Raw genomic sequence first — 23871 nt, forward strand, 5'->3', positions numbered from 1 at the left:
TTTCGTGAGCCACAGCTCACTTCTTCAGATACCAGTAGTAGAAAAGGGCAAGAGTCCAGTAGCACCTTAAAGACTAACAAAAATATTTTCTGGCAGGGGATGAGCTTTCGGGTGCCACAGCTCACTTCTTCAGATACCAGTAGTAGAAAAGGGCAAGAGTCCAGTAGCACCTTAAAGACTAACAAAAATATTTTCTGGCAGGGGATGAGCTTTCGGGAGCCACAGCTCACTTCTTCAGAAAGCTCATCCCCTGCCAGGAAATATTTGTGTTCGTCTTCAAGGTGCTACTGGACTCTTGCTCTTCTCCCCTACTGCGGACAGACTAGCAGGGCTACCCCCCCAGCAGCGCCAGGGTTTTCTCCAAGCCAGGCCAACTTCTGCATTTGTTCCCAGCAGAAAGAAAGGGCCCTGCCCTTCCCTGCGGCAACCCAACCTGTTCCTCACCTGGCCTGGGTGTGGTCCGCTGAAGCAGGCAAAGCAGCCGCCCCACCTCCTCCGACCTTTTCCTCTCTCTCTCTCTCCCCCGGGTTGGCGGCTCACCCCACCGGTGCCTTTGCATTCGGGCAGGTGTCTGGAGACCAGGTAAGGAGGAGGAGCGGCGATCGGGGGGGGGGGGTGGTGTTCGTTTCTTTCCCGGATCTGGCCTCTCTGGGGGAGGAAGGGTTCGTCTCCGCCAGCTTACCTGTTTGCAAAAGCCTCCCGTCGGGGCGCGGCTGCCGCGGTTTGCTGCTTACCTGCCTTGTCTTTTTGAAAACGCATCCAGGCCTTTTGTGCTTTTTGGGGGTGGGGGCAATGGAAATTAAAGTTTCCCTCTAAACATTAGGAAGAACTTTCTAACAGGACGGTTCCTCGGCGGAACAGGCTTCCTCGGGAGGTGGTGGGCTCTCCTCCCTGGAGGTTTCGAAGCAGAGGCTAGATGGCCATCTGTCAGCAACGCTGATTCGATTACCTTAGGCAGATCGTGAGAGGAAGGGCATCTTCTGGGCATGGAGCATGGGTCTCTGGGGGGGGGGGTGGGGGGCGGAGGTGGTTGTGAATTTCCTGCATTGTGCAGGGGGTTGGACTAGATGACCCTGGTGGTCCCTTCCAACTCTGTGATTCTATGGTATTTTGTACAGAGCAGAGGTGGCATGCTAAGCTCCCCCTCTCCCCCGAATTTTGCACTCCATCTGGATGAAATCTAGTTGCTCCCCTGACTAACATAGGCGTGTCTGATATTTTTTGCACAAAGGGGGGGGGGGTCTGGGTGACAGCCTGCCGGTCAATTTACCAAGCATGTAATTTACGAAGCGAAAAAAAATATTCAGAGTCCGCAAAGGTCCATCATACTTCTGCACGTTAAAAATATCAATTCACTTTTTTGCATGGGGTTTCCAACTTGGGCTCTTACGGCATGGCCTTTCCCCTAAACCAGTTGTTCCCGCTTTCCTCCTTATCTAAACCGTGGGATCCGTTCAGGCCTTTCCCTAAACTTGAACCTTGTGCTGTATTTGGTGGGCGGCCCGGCTGTGTACCCTCAATGCGGGTGTTCCCTCTGGGGTTTTTGTGCACGGGATAAAGGAAGAGATGGCTGGGTTCTTGCGTGTAAGGTGACAGGCAGCCTTCTGAAACAAAGCAAAGTTGGCAGAGGCAAAGTAGATAACTTGTGGTGTTGGCTGCCGCTGGGTTATAGTACACGTAAAGCTGTCTTAGCTTGCCCCTGGTCACATGCTACAGTGTGCGCATGTATATCCTGCCCGTACATGTGTACATCTGTTTGCTGGAAAGAGCCGACCCATGTTCACTTTGCAGCTGAAGCCAGGGATCAGTGTGGGATTTCAACCGCACATTCTGCTGTAGGATGCTCTAGGCTGATCCTGCATTAAGCAGGGGGTTGACTAGATGCCCTGTATGGCCCCTTCCAATTCTATGATTTTATGTAGGTGTGCTGGAGTGTAACATGAGAATTTCTTGATGCCAGCATGGTGTAGTGGTTTAGAGCAGTGGACTCTAATCTGGTGAACCGGGTATGATTCCCCACTCTAGGGTTGCCAGGTCCCTCTTTGTCACTGGCAGGAGGTTTTTGGGGCAGAGCCCGAGGAGGGCGGGGTTTGGGAGGGACTTCAATGCCATAGAGTGCAATTGCCAAAGCGGCCATTTTCTCCATGGGAACTGATCTTTATCTGCTGGAGATCAGTTTTAATAGCAGGAGATCTCCAGCTAGTACCTGGAGGTTGGCAACCCTACCCACTTCTCCACATGAGCGGCAGACTCTAAACTAGTGAACTGGCTTGGTTTCCCCATTCCTCCACATGAAGCCTGCTGGGTGACCTTGGGCTAGTCACAGTTCTTTTAGAACTCTCTCAGCTTCACCTACCTCTGTTGTGGGGAGAAGGGAAGGAGATTGTAAGATGGTTTGATTCTCCTTAAAAGGTAGGGGAAATTGGCACAACTCTTCTTTTTCTTATTGAAAAAAATAAATCAAACACACACTGTTTGTATGTACTGTTTGCTGTAACCTGTGGACAGGGTTCCTGAGTCAGAACCCTGGGTCGATCAAGAGCAAAATTCGAGTCCAGTAGCACCCTAAAGACCGACAAAATTTTCAAGATATAAGCTTTCAAGAGTCAAAGGTCCCTTTACTAGATACAAGCTCTGACTTTAAATCTTGTACCCTGGAAATTGTCGGCTTTTAAGGTGCCCCTGGATTCGAATCTTGCTCTTCTGCTGTCAACCAACACGGCTACCTACCTGAAATTTCAGCTACCAAGATCAGTCTTGTCTACTTTGATTGGCAGCAGAAGATACCTTTCATAGCACCGGTCAACAGCTTCCGATGAGGGGGATTGAACCTGGGACCTTTGGCATGCGAAGCAGATGCTGTAGTGCTGAGCCACCCCCTCCCACACTTCTGCATGGGGTGGAAGGTCCATAACGGTCGAGCCACTATGAACGCCGCTGTTGTGCATGCCCCGGTTTGAACTGGGTGCAGAGCTCAAGGCTATTCTAGATACAGGCACAACAAATGTGTCATTGTGGCGGTGCTTGATTTATGGGATCTGGGCATCCTCCCTGAACTGAGTTCTTCTCTCTGGGCATTAAAAAAGAGAGACTTAAGTGACACACAGCCTGAACTGCCAAGGGTGATGTGAAAGTGGAGACGCAGCTACAGTGTAGAAGGAGTTGCAGTTTTGGTGGTGCAGTTCTCCACCCCCCCCCCCCCATCGTTCAATCCGGCCCATCAAACAGCAATCTGATACTGGGATTGGTGTTTAATTCACATTGGTCATGATGCAATTGTGGGGGTAGTTGTTTTCTAACCAGTAGGCCACTGTGAGATAGAACACTGCTATTGGGCATGTGGTTGCATGGTCGTTGCGAGCGCCTATTGGACAGTGCCAGTGACACCATGGATGAGAGGGCAGTGCTACTTTCCGGAGCCCTGTTAAGACACCCTTCTTGAGTCAGCAAAGACAGGCAGGCACAGCCTCTTGCCCGTTTCCCTCCCCCCGAAAGCATATCCACTTTGCAGGTCTGAAAAGGTGCCAAAGTGGGGTTTTGAGAGCGCTCCCTAAAAAACTCTGGAATTGTAGTCCCACCAATTGCAAAACCCCCTTGGGATACTAGGCTTCACGACCGGGCTTTGCATTGGTTTAAAAGCCCGGAAGAGGAGAGGAATCTGCTTCAGCTGACGTGAGAGACCTCCAGACTTCTCTTCAAGACTTTGGCTTTTCGGCTTCTGCGGGGGGGGGGGGGGGCTGCTGACTCCAAATCCCAAACCCGGGCTAAGCTCCTGCCTTGCAACTCGACTGGCGCCTTCTGATCCTCTTTGTCCAAAAGCAAATAATTGCTTCACTTGCAGTGATAGGCAGGAGATTGACTCCCAGCTGGGTCTCCAGGAGATGGGGGTAGGATTCAGACTGAAATAGAAGAAATTGTGTCCCTGTGAGGCTGGATTAAATGAACTATAACCCATGGCTTGCAGAATCACGACTCAGATCTGATTATATCAGGGCTGCGACCTTTCCCTATGCACAGAGTTCATGCTCATGATTGGCCCTTATCTCTCTCTCGCTGCGGACACAGCTGGATTGAATGAAACGTGCGTTCCTGAAATGGTGTAGGTGAACATTAGGCTTTTCTGGCTTTTTGGATTGCGAAATTAGGAAAGAACTTCCCTTTGGCACGCTTTCCTTAAGAGATCAAGCTCCCCAGGCACAAAAGAGCAATCAAATGGCAGAAGGTATTGAAGCGTTCCTCAAGTCTTAAAAAGATTTTCTGCCTTTGGCTTGCTTGCTGTTTTGTTTCCACCCCCTGCCCTAAGGTGTCCTTGCTGCAGACCAGGGGTCCCCATTTTGGTGCCCTAGGGTTGCCAACCTCCAGGTACTAGCTGGAGATAACCTGCTATTACAACTGATCTCCAGACAGTAAAGATCAGTTCACCTGCAGAAAATGGCCACATGGGCAATTGGACTCTACGGCATTGAAGTCCCTCCCCTCCCCAAACCCTGCCCTCCTCAAGCTCTGCCGCAAAAACCTCCCACTGGTGGCGAAGAGGGACTTAGCAACCCTATCGGCATGGAGTGGGGGTCACTGGGTGTGTGTGGGGGAGGTGTGAAATTCCTGCATTGTGCAGGGGGTTGGACTAGATGACCCTGGCTGTCATTTCCAACTCTATGATTCTGTGGTGCCCATGGGTGCCATGGTGTCCACCAACATCTTTTCTGGTGCCCGCTAAGTGTTTTTAGGAAGTGGTCAGGGCCAGGTAGGGCTTATGACCAGCAAGGCTTCCAGTTGACTATTGGAGATAATGATTGGTTATGCAGATTTTTTGGAAACGTTGCTTTGGCAGCAGCTGCCTCCACAGTACAAGGATCTAATGTGTATAACTGAAGCTATGCTGTGGCAATCATTTTGTGGCTGGCTCCACCTCCTGCATAGGGTTGCCAACCTCCGGGAGGTGGCTGGTGATCTTCCGCTATTACAACTGATCTGCAATGCCCTAGAAGGCTGAGTGCGGTAACCCCCAGAGATCAGCTCACCTGGAGAAAATGGCTGCTTTGGCAACTGGGCTCTATGGCATTGAAGTCCATCCCCAAACCCCGCCTTCCTCAGGCTCCACCCCAAAAATCTCCAGGTTTTTTCCAACATAGATCTCGCATCCTTCTCATGCAGCAGCCGTTTTGTTGCTGCACCCAACATGCTGTGTCAGAATGCCAAATGTGCCTACAGTAGGGTTGCCAACCTCCAGGTACTAGCTGGAGATCTCCTGCTATTACAACTGATCTCCACCTGATAGAGATTAGGTCACCTGGAGAAAATGGCCTCTTTGGCAATTGGACTTATGCCATTTAAGTCTTTCCCTTAACCCTGCCCTCCTAAGGCTTTGCCCCAAAAACCTCCCACCGGTGGTGAAGAAGGACCTGGCAACCCTAGCCTACAGGCTCCAAATATGCCCACAGGCCCTGCTGTAGTCTATATCTTTCATGGATCAGTGTAATAGATTTTCATTGTAAAGACAGTGGTAGTCTATAACATTATGCAATCTTTAGGAGAGCACAGAATTCTTCAGCGGTTGAATTAGGATAGTTTTTACATTATATGTTTTATCCTGTGTAAACTTTTCTGTGAAGATTAAGGGCTATTTAATTTATTCTGCACACACGCCTTTGGGTGGAATCGGATATGCGGCACGTGGTTTGGATTCCTGAGGATCTTAGCTTATTTTTTAAGAAAAGCATGTTACCATACCTCATGGCTATTCACAAATGTGTAAGCAACTGTGTTTACTAATACAATATTTTTATCCTGTTCCTCCTTCCGAAAGGTGGTTGTATAACTGGTGCCCTTCCCCCTCCCAAATGCCCGTCACATCCTTTTCTCATGCTAAGATCCCTTCCTAATAGGGCTCCCGAAAATACTTTTCAAAAATTTTGAACATTTTGCTGGAAATAAGGGACGCCCACTATCTTCCTTCTATAGCCTGGCGATCGGGAAAAGGATGAGATCTTAACTTAGGGAGGATCCGAAGGTTTGTTCGCTGCTAAACAAAACCAGAATTTGGAATAAGATTTATTCTCGGATTTGGCCTTGGGTGGCCAACGAGGATGCTTGCGTATGCTTTGGGACTCTGCGTGCAAACTCAGGTTCTTATGTTTTGAGCTCCAGCTGGTATATAATGTAAAAAAGAATTGTAGGCATAGACTCCGGCTGCTCCTCCGAGCTCTTTAAGCTCCCTGGTGTCATTTCTGCCTTCCGCTCAAAGCTAATGAGCCTGCCGCGAACCTCCCCTATTCCATTTTAAGGCTATTACAGCCAGCAGACTTGGGATTTCATCATGCCTAATAACATCTTTCTGACTCTCCCCACCCCCTTGTTTTGCTTCATAGCCAACCTAAATTTTATTTACCTTAGGTATTTATAGGGTTGCCAGCTCCGAGTTGGGAAATATCTGGAGATTTTTGGGGCGGAGCCTGAGAAGGGACGTCAATGCCATAGAGTCCAATTGCCAAAACGGCTATTTTTTCCTGCTGAACTGATCTCTATTGGCTGGAGATAGGGTTGCATTGTCCCACTTTGCCACCGGCGGGAGGTTTTTGGGGTGGAGCCTGAGGACAGTGGTGGGGGGACTTATGGAGGGGAGGGACTTCAATGCCATAGAGTCTAATTGCCAACGCGACCATTTTCTCCAGCTGAACTGATCTGTATCAGCTGGAGATCAGTTGTAATAGGAGATAATCCAGCTAGTACCTGGAGAACATTGCTGTTCCATTCAATACAGAACTAGCTATTATGCAAGCAATGTTGAACCCTGATGAAGAGGCATTTCGAAACAGGATGAATACCGGATCCCTGTCTTTGATTTGATGAGTTTATGAACTTTCCTCTGCTTATGTTTTGATGAGTGGAAATGCTACCACCTTCTATTTGACAATTTGATTCTATCCTGGCAAGATTGTGAACAACACTGGATAAGCTTTGAAATCCTATAGCATCGTGTTGGACTCATGTTGTTTCCCTATAGTGGATTTATAGGTTTATACCAGGTTGTTACACGATTGTATATTTTGTATGTTTGAATAGTTAGATTTGTATGATACGATTATTCTCATCATTACTACTGGTGTGTTTATTAGCCTCCTCTGCTGTTTGTTTGCCATACTTCCTATTACAGCAGGCTAATCTTTATCTTTAGTGTAGTACCTGGAAGTTGGCAACCCTATTTATTTATAGTCTGGCTTTCTCACTCAGACTCAAGGCGGCTTGCGCTGAGTGAGTCAATATGATCGACAGATGGGACATTTAATAAATAATACACCAAGATTAGGGTTGCAGAACCAACCAGAAGTTTAAAACCAGAAATGAAGCAAAGCATAAGTATTAACATGATGCATTAAATGCTGCAAAATTCCATAGTAGGATCCCAGTTTCATTAAGCTACACCCAGTGGTACAGACCACAGTCCCTAATATTTTTTTCCAAGTTACTTTGTGAAGCATTTAGTACAGTGCAACTCTATTGCCTGCATTGAAAAGCCAGGAGAGTGGGAGCCTTTCTGGCCTCCTCAGGCAGGCTGTTCCACAAGGCGGGGGCCACAATGAAAAAGACCCTGCTCCAGTGAGAGTAACTGTCATGGCAGAGCATAGGGGGAGAGGCAGTCGTGCAGATATGAGGGCCCAAGGCCATGAAGAATTCTGAGTAACTTGAAAGCTTGTTCATTATAGTGCGATGTTATGGTTAGCCCAAATCAAGGTACTTCCTCACAGTTCCTCAAGGGCTGCTTGTAACAACCTCGCCCTGAGATTTCAGGCCAGAACAGCTGAGGTTCCTGCAGTTTCTCTAGAGGAGACAGAGCTCTGCCGCTTGAAAGTACAGTTCTTCTGCATTTGCAAGTCATATAATCTGCTTGTGATGTTAGCTGCCTTACAGATAGGGTTGCCATGCCAACCTCCAGGTGATCCGATCTCTATCGGCTGGAGATCAGTTGTAATAGCAGATCTCCCGAGAGGACCTGGAGGTTGGCAACCCTAATTAAGGCCTAGAGGGACTGCAGTCCCGAAGGTGAAACCGTTTCTAATGGGCAGGACTTGAACCCACATCAGCTGACAGGGTTTCTTGTGCTACAGCCATGGCACAACTTCCAAATGTGCGTTGGATGGAGCGTTTGGACTCTTCCTCCAGAGCTGCTTTAGTTTGGGGCCGAAAGTCCAGCAACGAGAGCTGAGTCAGCGCCAAACAGATTCTTTCCGCTTGCGGAAACTTGTTTCTCTTTGGCAAGGAGGCTGTCATAATGAGCGGGTAACTTGAGCTTCCCAAGGAAGACATTGTTCTGTCGTTTGCCAATCAGATTATCGCCTTAGCAAGCTGGCCTTTTGGATGCAAGAGGTGTAGACGCATTCCAACATTCTTCGCAATATTGCTCTCCCTCTTGAGCCTGCCATTAATAAAGTGCCTGTTTCTGAATTGTACTGCCCGTTTCAAGTTCACATGGGTTTCTTCCCTTCCCACCACCACCAGCAGCAGACCACAAATGGCTAGCCTTTGTGTTCTGCACCCATGAAGGTCAATTTTTTAAATCAATGTGTCAAATTTAGTAGGTCAAAATATTGTCGAAGGCTTTCACGGTCAGAGTTCATTGGTTCTTGTAGGTTATCCGGGCTGTGTAACCGTGGTCTTGGAATTTTCTTTCCTGACTATTCGCCAGCAACTGTGGCAGGCATCTTCAGAGGATTAACACTGAAGGACAGTGTCTCTCAGTGTCAAGTGTGTAGGAAGAGTAATATATAGTCAGAAAGGGGTTGGGTTTGAGCTGAGTACATTACTTTTGCAGGACAGTACTCAGCTCAAACCCAACCCCTTTCTGACTATATATTACTCTTCCTACATACTTGACACTGAGAGACACTGACCTTCAGTGTTAATCCTCTGAAGATGCCTGCCACAGCTGCTGGCGAAACGTCAGGAAAGAAAATTCCAAGACCACGGTTACACAGCCCGGATAACCTACAAGAACCAATTAGTAGGTCAAATTTCGAGTGGATCTGTGAAGGGCCTTCTGTCCTCTTTGCTGCCATCCCACAATATTTATTTACTTCTTCCCAAGGGGGACCCCAAGCCTAGGGTTTCCAGCCTCCAGGTGCTAGATGGAGATCTCCTCTTATTACAACTGATCTCCCGCTGATAGAGATCAGTTCCCCTGGAGAAAATAGCCGCTATGGCAATTGGACTTGTTAAGTCCGCGTGGGGAGGACACACGAGGTCGAGACGGAGTTCCAACAACAACGCTTTATTGTAGAACAGAACAGAGCTGAGAACTGTGAAAACCGGCCCCGCTCCCCCCTGATCCGTGATAGGGGGGAACAACCCCTGGTCGCCAATAGCGTGACCCGGCTTAGGGCCAAAGGGGCGCGCTGGTTCGGGCCAATCGCGCGAGCAGGGCTTAGGAGCCTTCGTCTGGAACTCAAGCTCCTAAGTTTCCCCCTGCTTACTATCCTAACTATGTACATACATAACAGGACTCTATGGCATTGAAGTCCCTCCCCTCCCCAAGCCCCGCCCTCCTCAGGCTCCGCCCCAAGAACCTCCCCCCAGTGGCGAAGAGGGACCTGGCAACCCTAGGGGGACCCCAAGCCGCTTACGTTGTTCTCCTCTCCTTTACTTTGTCTTCAGAACAACCCTGCGATTAGGGTTGCCAACCTCCAGGTGGTTACAATACAAAATAGGCACCTCCGTGCCAATACCAACGGTTAGAAAATCTGCAACGGAGTCTCCAGTACAAAAGTAGCAAAAAATTCTTATTGGTGCTTACACATATGACATCAACAATACAAGAGTGAAAGATACATATAAGAACAATGAAAGTTATGTACAGTATGTACAATCTAAGTAAGGTGCAGTCTCTGTGCACCAATTGCCATGTTCTTTCAAGTAAATGTTGTATTTTCTTCAAAATGTCCAAAAGTAGCTACTGTCCCAAAAGCACACTTTTTGGGAAAAGGTGGGGGACGGCCGTTTCAAAACTTTTCTTCAGCCCCAAACAGTAAACATATCCAAATCATACCCAATAGCAAAATATTTCGCTCTGTTCTCAGTTCCCAGAGGGATACTCTAAAGCACTGGTTCCCAACCAGGGGTCCATGGACCCCCAGGGGTCCGCGAGAACTAAATTAAGGTCCGCGAAACAAAGTTATAAACCCATAATGAATTAATATTTTCAATTAAAAGTTCTCTATATTAATATATTTATATATATTCAAATATAATTCTAAGTTTAATGTTTAACTAACAGTTATGATTAAAGTTTATTTACAAAGTGTTGGAATTTTTATTTTGAACCTTGGGGTCCCTACACCGAACAAAAAAGTCCTAGTGGTCCCTGGTCAAAAAAAGGTTGGGAACCACTGCTCTAAAGTGAAGCCGAGTCCTGGTAATCCAGGGTAAGAGGGTCCTGGTAATCCTGTCCTGGCTGCCACCAGCCCTTTAGAACAGCAGGCCACTGGGAACTTGGCAACATCACCCCGTGACCACCTTTCTGTTGTCTACAACTCTGAATGTAAATATATCTGCCTAAGGGATGAACGTTTCATTTATTTTATTTTTCTGCCATCAAGTCGCACGCTCTAGCATAGGGGTGTCAAGCACACGGCCCAGGGGCTGGATCCAGCCCCTTGAGAGCTCTTATCTGGCCCGCAAGCCAACCGAGGCAGCCACCCCCCTCCCAGTCCCGATCTGGGCTGGCGAGGCATGGCCTGGTCCAACCGAGTGATATTTATGTTATATCCAGCCCTCATAACAAATACGTTCAACACCCCTGCGCTAGCATTTACCCCAAACCCCGTGGTAAAATCATAGAATTTTGGACACATGCTGATGACCTCCCCCTCTCCACCCCCACCCCGGATGCGTTGATATCACTTCTGGTTTGTGTAGGAAGTGACATTGTGACTCCGGGATGCTAGGATTGGTAGGAAACCCCCCCCCCCATTTTCTGCTATTTGCCATCCTTGAAGCTCATGCATTTATCTGCATTTCTTACATGCATCTCAGCAATGGCATTGCCTGGTCAGTTACTGCTGCATGTCTTATTCTGTGCTACCCCCACCCCATGAGCTAAGACTGAATTCGCACGTGCCACTTGCAGTGCTTTTCCAGGCCCTACATATAATGAGAAACAGAGGGGCCATTTTTATGGTGGTCGTGTCTGGTTTCTGGCTTGATTGATGGTCATATGGAAAGATACCGATTGCTCTTCTGTCTTCCTGAACCGTATGGTAGCGCAAGCACGACTTTGACCTAGCATTTAAATGTCATTGATAGGGTTGCCAGCTGGGAAATACCTGGAGATTTGGGGGGGGGGTGGAGCCTGCAGAGGGCAGGGTTTGGGGAGGGACGCCAATGGCATAGAGTCCAATTGCCTAAGCAGCCATTTTCCCCAGGTGAACTGATCTCTATCAGCTGGAGATCCGTTGTAATAGCAGGAGATCTCCAGCCACCACCTGGAGGTTAGCAACCCTAGTCATTGAGGACTAGCGGCAGAGTTAATCTGTTCAATCTTGGTCTACCTGCTTTTCCGTTTATGCTATCTCTCGGAGTGTTTCTATTCTCACTGAGTGCAATTGAGAGACTGTTTATATTATCGGCCTCTCTTGTTCTTTGGGGCATTTTAGCTTGCTCGATTGCCATGTTGAGATATAAACACCAAAGTAAGAACATAAGAAAGGCCCTGCTGAATCAGACCAAGGCCCATCAAGTTCAGCAGTCTGTTCACACAGTGGCCAACCAGGTGCCTCTAGGAAGCCACAAACAAGACGAGTGCAGCAGCACCGTCCTGCCTGTGATCCACCGCGCCCAAAATAATAGGCATGCTCCTCTGATACTAGAGAGAACAGGTATGCCGCATGACTAGTATCAATTCTAACTAATAGTCATGAATACCCCTCTCCTCCATGAATATGTCCACTTCCCTCTTAAATCCCTCCAAGCTGCCAGCCATCACCACATCCTGGGGCAGGGAGTTCCACAGTTTAGCTATGCGTTGTGTGAAAAAATACTTCCTTTTTATCTGTTTTGAATCTCTCACCCTCCAGCTTCAGCAGGTGACCCCGTGTTCTAGTATTATGGGAGAGGGAGGAAAAACGTCTCCCCGTCCACTCTCTCCAAACCATGCAGAATTTTATAGACCTCTATCGTGTCTCCCCTCAGCCGCCTTCTTTCCAAGCTCAACAGCCCTAAGGGTCTTAACTCACCGCTGAGAAATACCTTCTGGGCACAGATCTCGTATCTCTCTGGCTTTGGCCCTTCTGGGCACCCTGGAGGACTCGAGCACGTCCGAGAACATTGGTTTTGCTTGGAATGTTTTGTCTTTGTCCTAACTTGGCTTCCGATTGGCTTCGGTCACCTTGTGAGTTCCAGAGGCTTCGATACCATCTGCGTTGCCCAGAGCTCTCATTTACTGATTGCGTCTTTAAAAAAAGAAAAGAAATGTAGAACATAGCCTTTCACCCAAATTTTTGCCGCTGTCCATGGAGATTGAGGGTTTTGCCTCTTTTGCCTGTGCAAGGGAAGACATCTAGTATGCGAAGAATGTCTGGTGCTTACTGTTGGGTATGGAGCGTGTCCTGGAAAAGGACTTTAGTAAAAGCTGTGTCCATCAGCTTATCCTTTAGGGTTGCGGGAGGGGCCTTGCTTAGACCAAGGGGCTCCATCTAGGGTTGCTTGCTATGTCCCTCTTCACCACCGGCAGGAGATTTTGGGGGCGGAGCCTAAGGAGGGCAGGGTTTGAGGAGGAGAGGGACTTCAATGCCATAGAGTCCAATTGCCAAAGCGGCCATTTTTCTCCAGGTGATCTGATCTCTATCGGCTGGAGATCAGTTGTATTAGCAGGAGATCTCTTGCTACTACCTGGCAGATGGCAACCCTAGCTCCAACCTTTTTGAGTCTGTACTAGTAGGGTTACCAAGTCCCTCCGGCAACCAACGGGGGGGGGGAACTTACTAACAGCAGGGGGAGGCCTAGGGTTACCAATCTCCAGGTACTAGCTGGAGATCTCCTGCTATTACAACTGATCTCCAGCCGATAGAGATCAGTTCACCTGGAGAAAATGGTTGCTTTGGTAATTGGACTCTATGGAATTGAAATCCCTCCCCTCCCCAAACCCTGCCCTCCTCAGGGTCCGCCCCCCAAAACCTCCAACTGGTAGCAAAGAGGGACCTGGCAACCCTAGGGAGGCCTGGGCTTAGAGTTGCTAGCTATGAGTTGGGAAATACCTGGAGATTTTTGGGGCGGAGCCTGAGGTGGACAGGGTTTGGGGAGAGGAGGGACTTCAATGCCATAGAGTCCAATTGCCAAAGTGGCCATGTTCTCCAGGTGAACTGATCTCTATCGGCTGGAGATCAGTTGTAATAGCAGGAGATCTCCAGCTAGTACCAGGAGGTTGGCAACCCCACCTGAGTCTGAATTGCAATGACATCACTGGTGACACACATTACCAGCGACGATGGACGCTCTGGTATTTTTTGCAAAAACTATGGCAGGTGCCTTTATTACCATCGAATCTTTGCCTAAATACCAGTGTCCCACGTTGCTGGCAATACGGTGACATCACTTCTTGTGCATGCCAGAAGTAATGTCCTTGTGTCACTGATCTAGGTCCCCCTTCCGTTGATAGTAAGTCCCCCCACCAACCACCTGATTGGCAGTGGGGGCAGGGGCCTGGCAGCCCTGGCCTGTAGGCATTTTTTGAGTTTTGGGACGGAGGCATCTGTTTCCAGATGGGTGCTCCCTGCAGACAGCCAGGGCACACTTTCTGGGCTCTCCTGCAGCACCTCCCTGCTTGAAGAGGAAAGCCAGGATTGGTTCTTTGCTTGGGAAAATGAATGTTTTATCAAAGAAGTAAACGGGTGTAAGGAACCTTACTGGTGGGCTCCAGCTCCGGGTTGGGAAATACCTGGAGATTTTGGGGGCGGAGCCTGAGGAGGGCGGGGTTTGAGGAAGGGGAGGGACTCCAATGCCATGGAGTCCGATTGCCCAAGTGGCCATTTTTCTCCCGGGGAACTGATCTCTGTTGGCTGGAGATCGGTTGTAATAGCAGGAGATCTCCAGCTAGTACCTGGAGGTTACAGTACAAAATAGGCACCTCCGTGCCAATACCAATGGTTAGAAAATCTGCAATGGAGTCTCTTTTGGGATAGTACCTACTATTGGACTGTATATAACTTTGATTGTTCTTCTATGTATCTTTCACTCTTGTATTGTTGATGTCATATGTGTAAGCACTAGTACCTGGAGGTTGGCAACCTTAGCACCATGTTGGGGATCATGGGAGTTGACAGGACTGAGCTGGGTAATGGTCTGGCCTAGCAAACGGCTAGCAGAAGGCAGCTTAATGTGTTCTTGTTTTCCGAATACTTAGAATTCTTGAGAAACAGGAGATGACTGCTGAGTAAGACAGGTCATCATAGCAACAGCTTCTATTTTAGGGCATGCGGGGCTGAGAGATGTTCCTAGGGCCAGCTCACCCATATCCTCAAGTGGCTCCCCCTTCCTTCTGATGAACAGCCTTCTCCTTCCACAGAGCCCAAGATGAAGCCCACCGCCACGGAGATCCTGCTGCTTCTGCTGACTGGTAAGGTTGTTGTTGGTGTTCTCCAAGGAAAGCTGAGAAGGAATTACTTGCAGTCTTTCATGGGGCGGGGGGGAGGCAATTCCCTGCTCCTGAAGTTTGGAATGGAGGCATAATTGGAAGGGACGCGTGATCACTCGAGGAGGTTGGCCCACATCACATTTCTCTCTTCTGCCCTTGGACCTCTGGATGATTCCACTGCTTGGGTTGCCTGCTCTGAGTTGGGAAATTCCCGGAGGTTTTGTGGGTGGTGCCTGGAGGGGGTGGTGTTTAGGGATGGGAGGGACCTCAGCATGGTACAATACCATAGAGTCCATGTTCCAAAGCAGCCCTTTTCTACAGGGGAACTGATCTCTGTCACCTGGAGATCAGTTGTAATAGCGGGAGATCTCCAGCCACTGCCTGGAGGTTGGCAATCCTATATGTGACAAAAATATTTCTTCTCCTTTTCCCCAGTAAGTCAGTTTAGTGACTGCTTGGTGACTGCAGTTGGTGCAGGCAAAGCCTCCTGAGTTAGGCAATGGGGCTTGGCCCTTGGGCTGCATTAAATGCCAAACTGAGGTTCAACCGCCCTATTATCGGGGTGGGGGGGGAGGTGACTGACCATCTGCATACACGTGGGAACAATGTTGGCTGTGGGCTGTTTCTGATTCATATTGTACAAGGCAAAACGTGACCCTTCTTTCCTGTGGTATCCCTGCCTCTAAGAAAGTCCGTAGCAAAAATGGGAATCCCACATCAAAGGGACTTTGGCACTATAGGCTGGCCATAGACTGAACACCACAGAGTACAGAGGAAGCAACGCCAGATGAATCGGACAGCGAACCATAGTGATACATGGATAGAATGGCGCTTTCACACCTGCCATATCCATGCTGTGCTCCTTTTGCTGTCCAAATTGTATCTCTCTCATGAGAATCCAGAAGTTAAGGGCTGTAGGTCACTGCTGTCTGTTCTACCTCTAAGGCTATGTCATAATCTGCAAACATTTGTTTTTATGTTGTCCAGCCTTCCCTCTCCTGGAGGCAAATGATCCTACAGGTGAGTAGTTTCTTTTGTTCCGATCCTAGATCCTTGATGTCCATTGTGTCAAAGATGTGGCAGAGGGGTTATCTTGCAGTCTGATTGTGGGTCTTATTCACATTCAAAAGCAAGGTCCTGCAGAAATGTCTTTAAGTAGACCCATAGGTGGTCATACGTGCAACTGTGCTACTGTGATACTTCCTGAATGGGTGCTAGAAGCGATAAGGTGTTTCCAGAGAGGATTTCTGTCATGTCAGATGAATGGATCTAGCACACCTGAGACCAGCAAGTTGTTAAATGATGTGGTGATTTCCAACAGCGTATTCCAAAGCATGTTTACAAAGTTAGAACATAAAATGGTACATAGGAAGTTTATTTTGAAGTGTAGGGAGACTGCTTCCCTCTGTTCTTTGCCTTTAAGGTGATATGGATCACCACTTGAAGAGGTCCAAAACAAGGAACACACTGTGAGATTGTAAGAATACAAGGTCTTACAAGTGTCAGAAGAACACTTGCAGTAAATTAATCTACTTTTTACAGGGGTTTTTTTCAAGTTATTTTTCTATGAGCATTTCTTAAATAAGTAAGTAAATAAATAAGGCACAAATGGCAAAGGTTAATTAAAGCCCTCCTTCAATTACAGCCAAACCAGATCTTACAATGTCCGTGAGTCCATCATGGTGACTCGCAGCCATGTTGGAGGTGGGAATTCCTGATGGGAACTTCCTTTAAAAGCACCGCAAGGGCCTGATTCGGCTCAGGACCATGGAGGGGGGTGGGAAGGAATCCTGCCTTTCCCCTGCACCCTTTTCCCAAGCCGAAATAATTTTGGAGGGGGCATTATTTGCCCCATGGGGGGCTCCATGTTCAAGCATTCAGTGCAAAGCATGCCCCCCGGCACCATTTCAGGTTGGGAAAACAGTGCAGGGGGAGGACAGAGCTCCTCCTCTCTTCGTGCCATGGTCCTGAGCAAAATCCCCACACACACACTTTTAAAAGGAGTTGCTACTGGGGACTCCCAGCTCCAGTGTGGCTGCGAGTCCCTATAGTGGACTGTCAGATGTTGTAATGTCTCCTTTGGCTCTTAGGGGCAGAAAGGAGAACTTGTGAACTGAGTAAAGGATTAGAACTTGAGGGAGAGGCTGAGAGGGGGAGTGTGTGGCTCGCACAAACCAGAACCCTGAAAAATCCCATTTATGTGTGTCAAAGCTCTACTTGCATGCAAAATAGGAGGTTGTCCTGCTGTTCACACAACATGATGGCAGAATTGGGAGTTTCTACATAGGGTTGGGTAGCCCCCGATATGTGTGGATGTGAAGTCTGAAAGGAGCAGCTAACCGCAGTGCAAAATGAATGCGTAAAGTGACTGTTGAGATATTTGCAGTCATAGAATCATAGAGTTGGAAGGGGCCATACAGGCCGTCTAGTCCAACCCCCTGCTCAATGCAGGATCAGCCTAGAGCATCCCTGACAACTGCTTGTCCAGCCTCTGCTTAAAGACTGCCAGTGAGGGGGAGCTCACCACCTCCCTAGGCAGCCGATTCCACTGCCGAACAACTCTTACTGTAAAAAAAGTTTTTCCTAATATCCAGCCGGTACCTTTCCGCCCTCAATTTAAATCCCATTACTGTGAGTCCTATCCTCTGCTGCCAACAGGAACAGCTCCCCGCCCTCCTCTAAGTGACAGCCCTTCAAAATACTTCAAGAACGTGTCCAGAGAAGGGCAACAAAGATGGTGAGGGGTCTGTAGACCAAGTCCTATGAGGAAAGGTTGAAGGAGCTGGGTAAATTTAGCCTGAAGAGGAGAAGACTGAGAGGGGGATATGATAACCATCTTCAAGTACTTGAAGGGATGTCATATAGAGGATGGTGCCGAGCTGTTATCTGCTGCCCCGGAAGGTCGGACCAGAACCAACGGGTTGAAATTAAATCCAAAGAGTTTCTGTCCAGGCAACAAGAAGAATTTTCTAACAGTTAGAACGGTTCCTCAGTGGAACAGGCTTCCTCGGGTGATGGTAAGCTCTCCTTCCCTGGAGGTTTTTAGGATGAGGCTAGATGGCCATCTGTCAGCAATGCTGATTCCATGACCTTAGGCAGATCATGAGAGGGAGGGCATCTTGGCCATCTTCTGGGCATGCAGGAGGGGTCACTGGGGTTGTGTGGGGGAGGTAGTTGTGAATTCCCTGCATTGGGCAAGGGGTTGGACTAGATGGCCCTGGTGGTCCCTTCCAACTCTGTGATTCTATGTCCCCCTTCAACCTCCTCTTCTCCAGACTAAACATTCCCAACTCCCTCAGCCTTTCTTCGCAGGGCTTGGTCAGCAGCAAAGCTAAAACTCCTGGCTTCCCTCGGCATTCTTGGCTTTCTGGAATCCAGGCAGTAGGTCATTCACTTTCTCCCCTTCTTCTCTCCACAGATAAAGACAGTCCTTTCTATTACGGTAAGTGCTGGTCCTTCTTGCTGGTCCTTCTTGCCAGTACTGTGTGGCCCGTCCTGAGACTCTGGCCTAGATTGGGCGCCAGCCCTCTGTTTCTAAATGGAAGAAAGAGGCAAACCGTGTGTGTTTGTATAATTGACGACGCTGTACCATGGAAGATTTATTTATTTCTTTAATTATTATTTCAATTTCTGACTCGCCCTCCCTGGACAAAGCCATGCTCAGGGGGAGTAACAACATTAAAATCAACATACAAACGATGAGAATTCTAAAAAAAATTAAAACTATAATTCTCCATTTAAAACGTAATCTAAAATAACAGATGGCGCTAAAATTCAGTAATTGCCGAGAGGGCAGATACAGACATGCCCCCTCGAATTCATACAGACAACAGAAGGGCGAGGTCGACAACCTTAGATGTCTCTCTTTATCTTTCCACTGAATGGTCCTTCTCCTCTACCTGCCTACGTGCTAACCAGTCTCCAGCTGCCACTTGGACTAGATTGTTGGTTTTCAGTCTCACCAGACCTGGAACCTACTGAGCCACAAGCACGGGCCAGGAACCTGTGTGAGGTCAGCTTCATGTGACAGGAAGAGGGGGATCCAGAGTTATAAGAGGGGGATCCAGAGTTGCCAAGATAGCTGACCAAGACAAATAGGAACAGAACAGCTGAAGACAGGAGGTGTATTACAGCAAGGAGCAAACCAAGGGTCAGCCCCATGGAGGAGTCTTCACCCCACCGTCTTGCTGCTCCTCTCCGTACATGAATAGAGAGAGAGGCAGGAGGTGTGACTTGTTCCGTACACATGACTTAGCAGCCAGCACTTCTGTAAGACATCCCAAAAATATTAGTGCTTCTCTAGAGACTTGTGATCTAGCAGGTGGACCTCGTAACTCACCTGGGGGTCCCAACACATGGGACGAAAACCACTGGACTAGCCGAATGATGAAGCAGGTGGAGCAGAACTCTTGAGTTGGGGGGGGGGAATCCCCTGGAGTGGAGAAGGGAGTTGTCCTAGGTGATTCCAAATATCTTCTGTTCTTTTCCACAGACTATCAGTCACTTCGTGTCGGCGGCATGATCTTTGCTGGTGTCCTCTGTTTTGTTGGACTTGCTATCCTGATCAGTAAGTGGAAACCCAAATCTGGTTGGGGTGAAGGCGGTGGTTCAGGTGGGCAGGAGGTTCTTGGTAACTTTGGGGACGTGTCAGCCTGATTCACATCAAAGTGAGAAACATGTCGAGGTGGGACTGCTTCAGACTGCAGGTATGGGTCTATGCTGTTAGTTGTATGCAGAGAAGGCAAAACATCTGTCATATGGAAGAAATGAAATTCTAAAGGGGCCTGGCTGAGCCTCATTAAAAAGAAGAAGAGTTGGTTTTTATATGCTGACTTTCTCTACCTTTTAAGGAGAATCAAACCAATTTACAGTATCCTTCCCTTCCTCTCCCCACAACAGACACCTTGTGAGGTTGAGGGGGCTGAGAGAGTTCAGAGCGAACGGTGACTAACTCAAGGTCACCCAGTTGGCTTCATGTGTAGGGGTAGGAAAACTAACCCGGAGACCGCCGCTCATGTGGAGGAGTGGGGAATCAAACCCAGTTCTCCAGATTAGAGTCTGCCGCTCTTAACCACTACACCACGCTGGCTCTCCAGTTTTCTCTTTGGAATGGGTGGGAATTGTGTGGAGGAGCATTCATTCAGTTCAGGTGTCAGGGAGATCAAGCTTTAGAATGGACTTCTGCTGGCTGGTCAGTCTAGTCCACCCACTGCTCAATGGGATGACTTGACAGATAAGTTGATATGAGGCTGCCTTGCATGGACTATGCAGAAAGTTGAGGAATATCAGCTGAAGACAGCTGGTACATCACAGCCTTGCCCCATACCTGAATACTCTTATAGAGCAGATTGAGATGTTCATTGGACTTATCTTTGTTCAGAAGTATGTCCCATTTAGCTTGCGTGAGGGTAGAGAAAGTATTTCAATTATTTGTTTAAATACTCCTTTGTATCCATAAACTCCTTGTACGCAGAAAGCTAGCATTATAGGGGGAAAGCTTTGCAGCTGGCCTTCTGCATGCTGTGTTAGGATAGCTCTATGCATTACAACTCATGCAGGAATGCGGCTATTGCGCTAGGGTTTTGTGCATTAAATACATGCGACATAATTTACTTCCATATTTTGTGCATTTGCTGTGTTATATTCGACCTAGCTTTTAATTTATATGTATTATGTTTTAAATATACATGTATGGTATTTTATGACTGTTAGCTGCTCTGAACCTAACTTCAGCCAGGATATAAAGTGGTTTATAAGACCAATAATAAGATAATAAGATAAGGTCCCAAGTTCAGTCCCCAGCACAGTCCCCAATATTGGCTGGATAGTCATTACAAGTCTTCTTGTAGTGAACCATTGTATGATATATTTAATATCTAAACCTGCACTATGTGAGATTATGTTAGATTCATATATGTGAGACATAGATATAATGAGTATTCAAGTTTGATTTGTGATTTTTCATATTAGATACCTGTGTTTATTTGGCTTGCTGTGCTGCCTTTGGTATACTAGTATATTGTCTTGGCACAAGGATCTTTTTTGTTTGACGCCGATTCAGCATCATATCATTAACCTTTAATAGGCATAGTTCAAAAGACACCTCGTACAGATTCTCACTATCAAAATCAAATCACACCAACCCAAGATGAACAAACCAGGGCCCCTATCAGGCTCAGAAATATACAGAATATATAAAATACAAATAAATACGAAATATATAAAATATACCACATTATTGAAATTAAGCAAAAGGTTAAAATAATCTGCCCATCCAGCTGGACTGTGATATAATACAATAAACAATAATAGTCATAATCATTGACCATTCACTAGATAAACCGCAATCACAGCAGCAACTTAAAATATTAGACGAGCTTCATGGATCCCCGTCTCAATAACGTTACCAATTTTTTTTGCAACTGAAGCAGTTGTTTCAGATTCAGTATAAGGCAGCTTCCTGTGTGTATCTTCAAATGGATCACATTTGCATGGACCATTGATCCATCTGCTCCTGGTATGCCTGGCGGGAGCTCTCCATGGTCCCAGGCCAGTGGGGCCCCACCAGGGCAGACGCAAATCCTAAACTGAATATATTTTGCAACGGCTTTCTCAGCCATCAGGATTTCAGCCTGGCGGCGTTAATGTTTGTACAATGCTCTTTCAGTTCGGCAGCTGTTGAAGGGGCCTTCTTCTGTTAATTTGTCTGATCTCTTTTTTTGCTTTTATTTTTTTCCCTTCCAGGTGGAAAATGCAAATGCAAAAAGAAAACAAGGTAAGCGGAGAATCCTGGGTAGAGGCTAGTGGGGGCGGCAGCTGGTAGCTAGCCTGGGTGGAAGAACGGAGCCACATGTGGACTGGTCGAGGCAAAGCCTGATGCTGAGCCGAAATTGGGAGAAAGCGAATTGAGGCAGGTTGTGATTTCAGCCTTTGTAACCGATCCTCTTTCCTTGTCTAGTGTCCAGGCCATGGTTCCCGTAAAGAGTAACCTTTCAAGTAAGTGTCCTTTTGGGTATGGCACATCTACTGTGGCTCAGTAGTAGAGCCTCTGCTTGGCATGCAGAAGGTCCCTGGTTCAGTCCCCGGCATCTCCAGTTAAAGGGACTAGGCAGGTAGGTGATGCGAAAGACCCCTGCCTGAGACCCTGGAGAGCCGCTGCCAGTCTGAGTAGACAATACTGACTTGGATGGACCGAGGGCCTGATTCACTATAAGGCAGCTTCATGTGTTCATGTGACTCTGGGACCCGATTAAGAGCTGAAAGGAGGATGGGAGTTGCACCTACATTGTTAGGAGTTTGGGCAAGGTCTTTAAAGTCATCTAAGCCAATGAGCTCCACCAGTGGTGAAGGAACAGTCAGGAGTGCAGGAAGGGAGATATGGAAGAGTTTTAAAAAAAAACTTGGTCAAAGGCCATTGCATTTTGGGACCAACTGGCAAAAATGAATTTTACAAGTATAGTTAATGAATTATAGAGAAATGTAGTAAAGATAATGATAGTTTTAGATATTTTAAATACTGTCAGAATACTTCTCCGGAAGTCCAGGGGTGGCGGGACACTTCCACAAGGTGGGTGGTGGGAATTTGGGCACGGTTTATTCAGTAATACTATAAAAGAAGATGTAAAACCGTAATACAGTGTGCTCTTTTTTTGTATTTTTTGTATTTTTGTTTTGTTTTTTAGTTATTTGTTTATGTGATTTCTAATTTGTTATGTTTTTACTTTTTTTTACTTTATAAAAATCAATAACAATTTATAAAAAAAAGGAGTGCAGGAAGGGTTGCGCCAGTGTTTGGCACTCGTGGCCCTTTCTTGCCCAGGGTACAATCGATTGTCACTGAATGGTTATCACTTTAGGGCCAGGAAGCAATTTTCCTCCAGGCCAGATTGGCCAGGGATCCTGGAAGTTTTTTTAAAAAAAAACCATCTTCTGGGCATGGAGTAGGAGTCACTGTGTGTGTGTGTGTGTGTGGGCGGGGGGAGGTAGCTATGAATTTCCTGCATTGTGCAGAGGGTTGGACTAGATGATCCTGGTGGTCCCTTCCAACCCTATGATTCTATGAAAGATGCATCAAGTTGCAGATTTACTTGCAGCGACCACTGTAGGGTTTTCAAAGCAGGAGACAAGCAGAGGAGGTTTGCCATTGCCTGCTTCTGCGTAGCAATACTGGACTTCTGTGGTAGTCTCCCGCCCAAGCGCTAAGCAGGGCCAACCTGGCTTAGCTTTCGAGATCTGACAAGATCGGGCTAGGCTGGGGCATCCAAATCAGTGTGAACTCTGATAGTCCAAACGCAAATTTTGAGTTCTGTACAAGTAGGATCCAATCAGTTTTTCTGTTGTTCAACAAGGGAGGAAATATCTCCTTTGACCACCCCAAAATGTTATGCTGGGGGTTACAGGACCTGTATCTGCAAACACCACGCTGGCTGGGGTCAGTAGAAAAGAGGAGAACTAGATACCATTAAGTGAAAAAAATCTGGCTGGATCCAACCCTGTATTTTGCGGGTCACAAAAATGCCGTGCAAAGAAGCCCTAAACACCAGGCTGAAAAGGATTTTGAACATTTGTCTGAGTAGCTCAGACTAGCCCAAACTCGTCAGACCTCGGAAGCTAAGTAGGGTTGGCCGTGGGTAGTACTTGGCTGGGAGACCACCAAGGAAGTCCAGGGTTGCTGTGCAGAGAAAGGCTGTGGCAAACCACCTCTGTCCTTCTCTTGCTTTGAAAACCCTACGGGGGTTGCCTGAGTTCACCGTGATTTGATGGGACATTATTATTATTATTATTATTATTATTATTAGGTAGGGAAGGTATCCTTGCAACTTTGTCCTCTGGTGGTGGCTGCTGAGTACTTAACGGCGGGGGTGTCCCAGCTGTAGAGGGTTTGCTGGAAACACCACACAATCTTTTGCCTGGCCTTTTCGACATGAATTTGTGACGTCCCTGGTATTTCGCTTGCATAAAGCGAACGACCCTTATGCGCGTGAGCGTGTCCGTCTCTAAGCCACCTTTGGGATCCAGCCCAAGGTTTGTAGGAGGGCTTGCTAGAAAGGCCACATCATCTTTTGACCTGACATTTTCGTGGGGCGGCAGTCTCGCGCAAACTCTCTGAGGAACCCCAAGGCGAGCCGTACGGATATTGATGAGACCAGTGAAATTTCTCCGGGGTGTCTGACCCATCCCGAGTGTAGGCCTTCTCATGCCTCTAATGTGCTATGCTCTGTTTCCCTCTAGGTGGAAGTACCGAATGCTGA

At 47.6% G+C, this 23871-nt stretch overlaps 1 protein-coding gene across 1 annotated transcript; it reads left to right on the forward strand.

Moving 5' to 3' along the window:
• The first annotated feature begins 14554 nt into the window (after positions 1–14554).
• Positions 14555–23871, forward strand: LOC130474698 (FXYD domain-containing ion transport regulator 3-like). The gene is made up of 7 exons (XM_056846397.1): positions 14555–14602; positions 15608–15640; positions 18039–18062; positions 19113–19187; positions 21365–21395; positions 21579–21616; positions 23852–23871. Exons 1-7 carry the CDS (start codon positions 14560–14562, stop codon positions 23869–23871), a joined length of 264 nt encoding a protein of 87 aa, XP_056702375.1. The 5' UTR covers positions 14555–14559.

The sequence above is a fragment of the Euleptes europaea genome, chromosome 3 (genome assembly GCF_029931775.1).
Source record: "Euleptes europaea isolate rEulEur1 chromosome 3, rEulEur1.hap1, whole genome shotgun sequence".
NCBI classification, from domain to species: domain Eukaryota; kingdom Metazoa; phylum Chordata; class Lepidosauria; order Squamata; family Sphaerodactylidae; genus Euleptes; species Euleptes europaea.

Bases quoted from the DNA above. Each gene is read 5' to 3' on its own strand.
- LOC130474698 (XM_056846397.1), top strand. From the start codon at position 14,560: ATGAAGCCCACCGCCACGGAGATCCTGCTGCTTCTGCTGACTG. The intron at 18,063-19,112 runs GTAAGTGCTGGT...TCTTTTCCACAG, and splicing joins AGACAGTCCTTTCTATTACG to ACTATCAGTCACTTCGTGTC. The intron at 19,188-21,364 runs GTAAGTGGAAAC...TTTCCCTTCCAG, and splicing joins TGGACTTGCTATCCTGATCA to GTGGAAAATGCAAATGCAAA.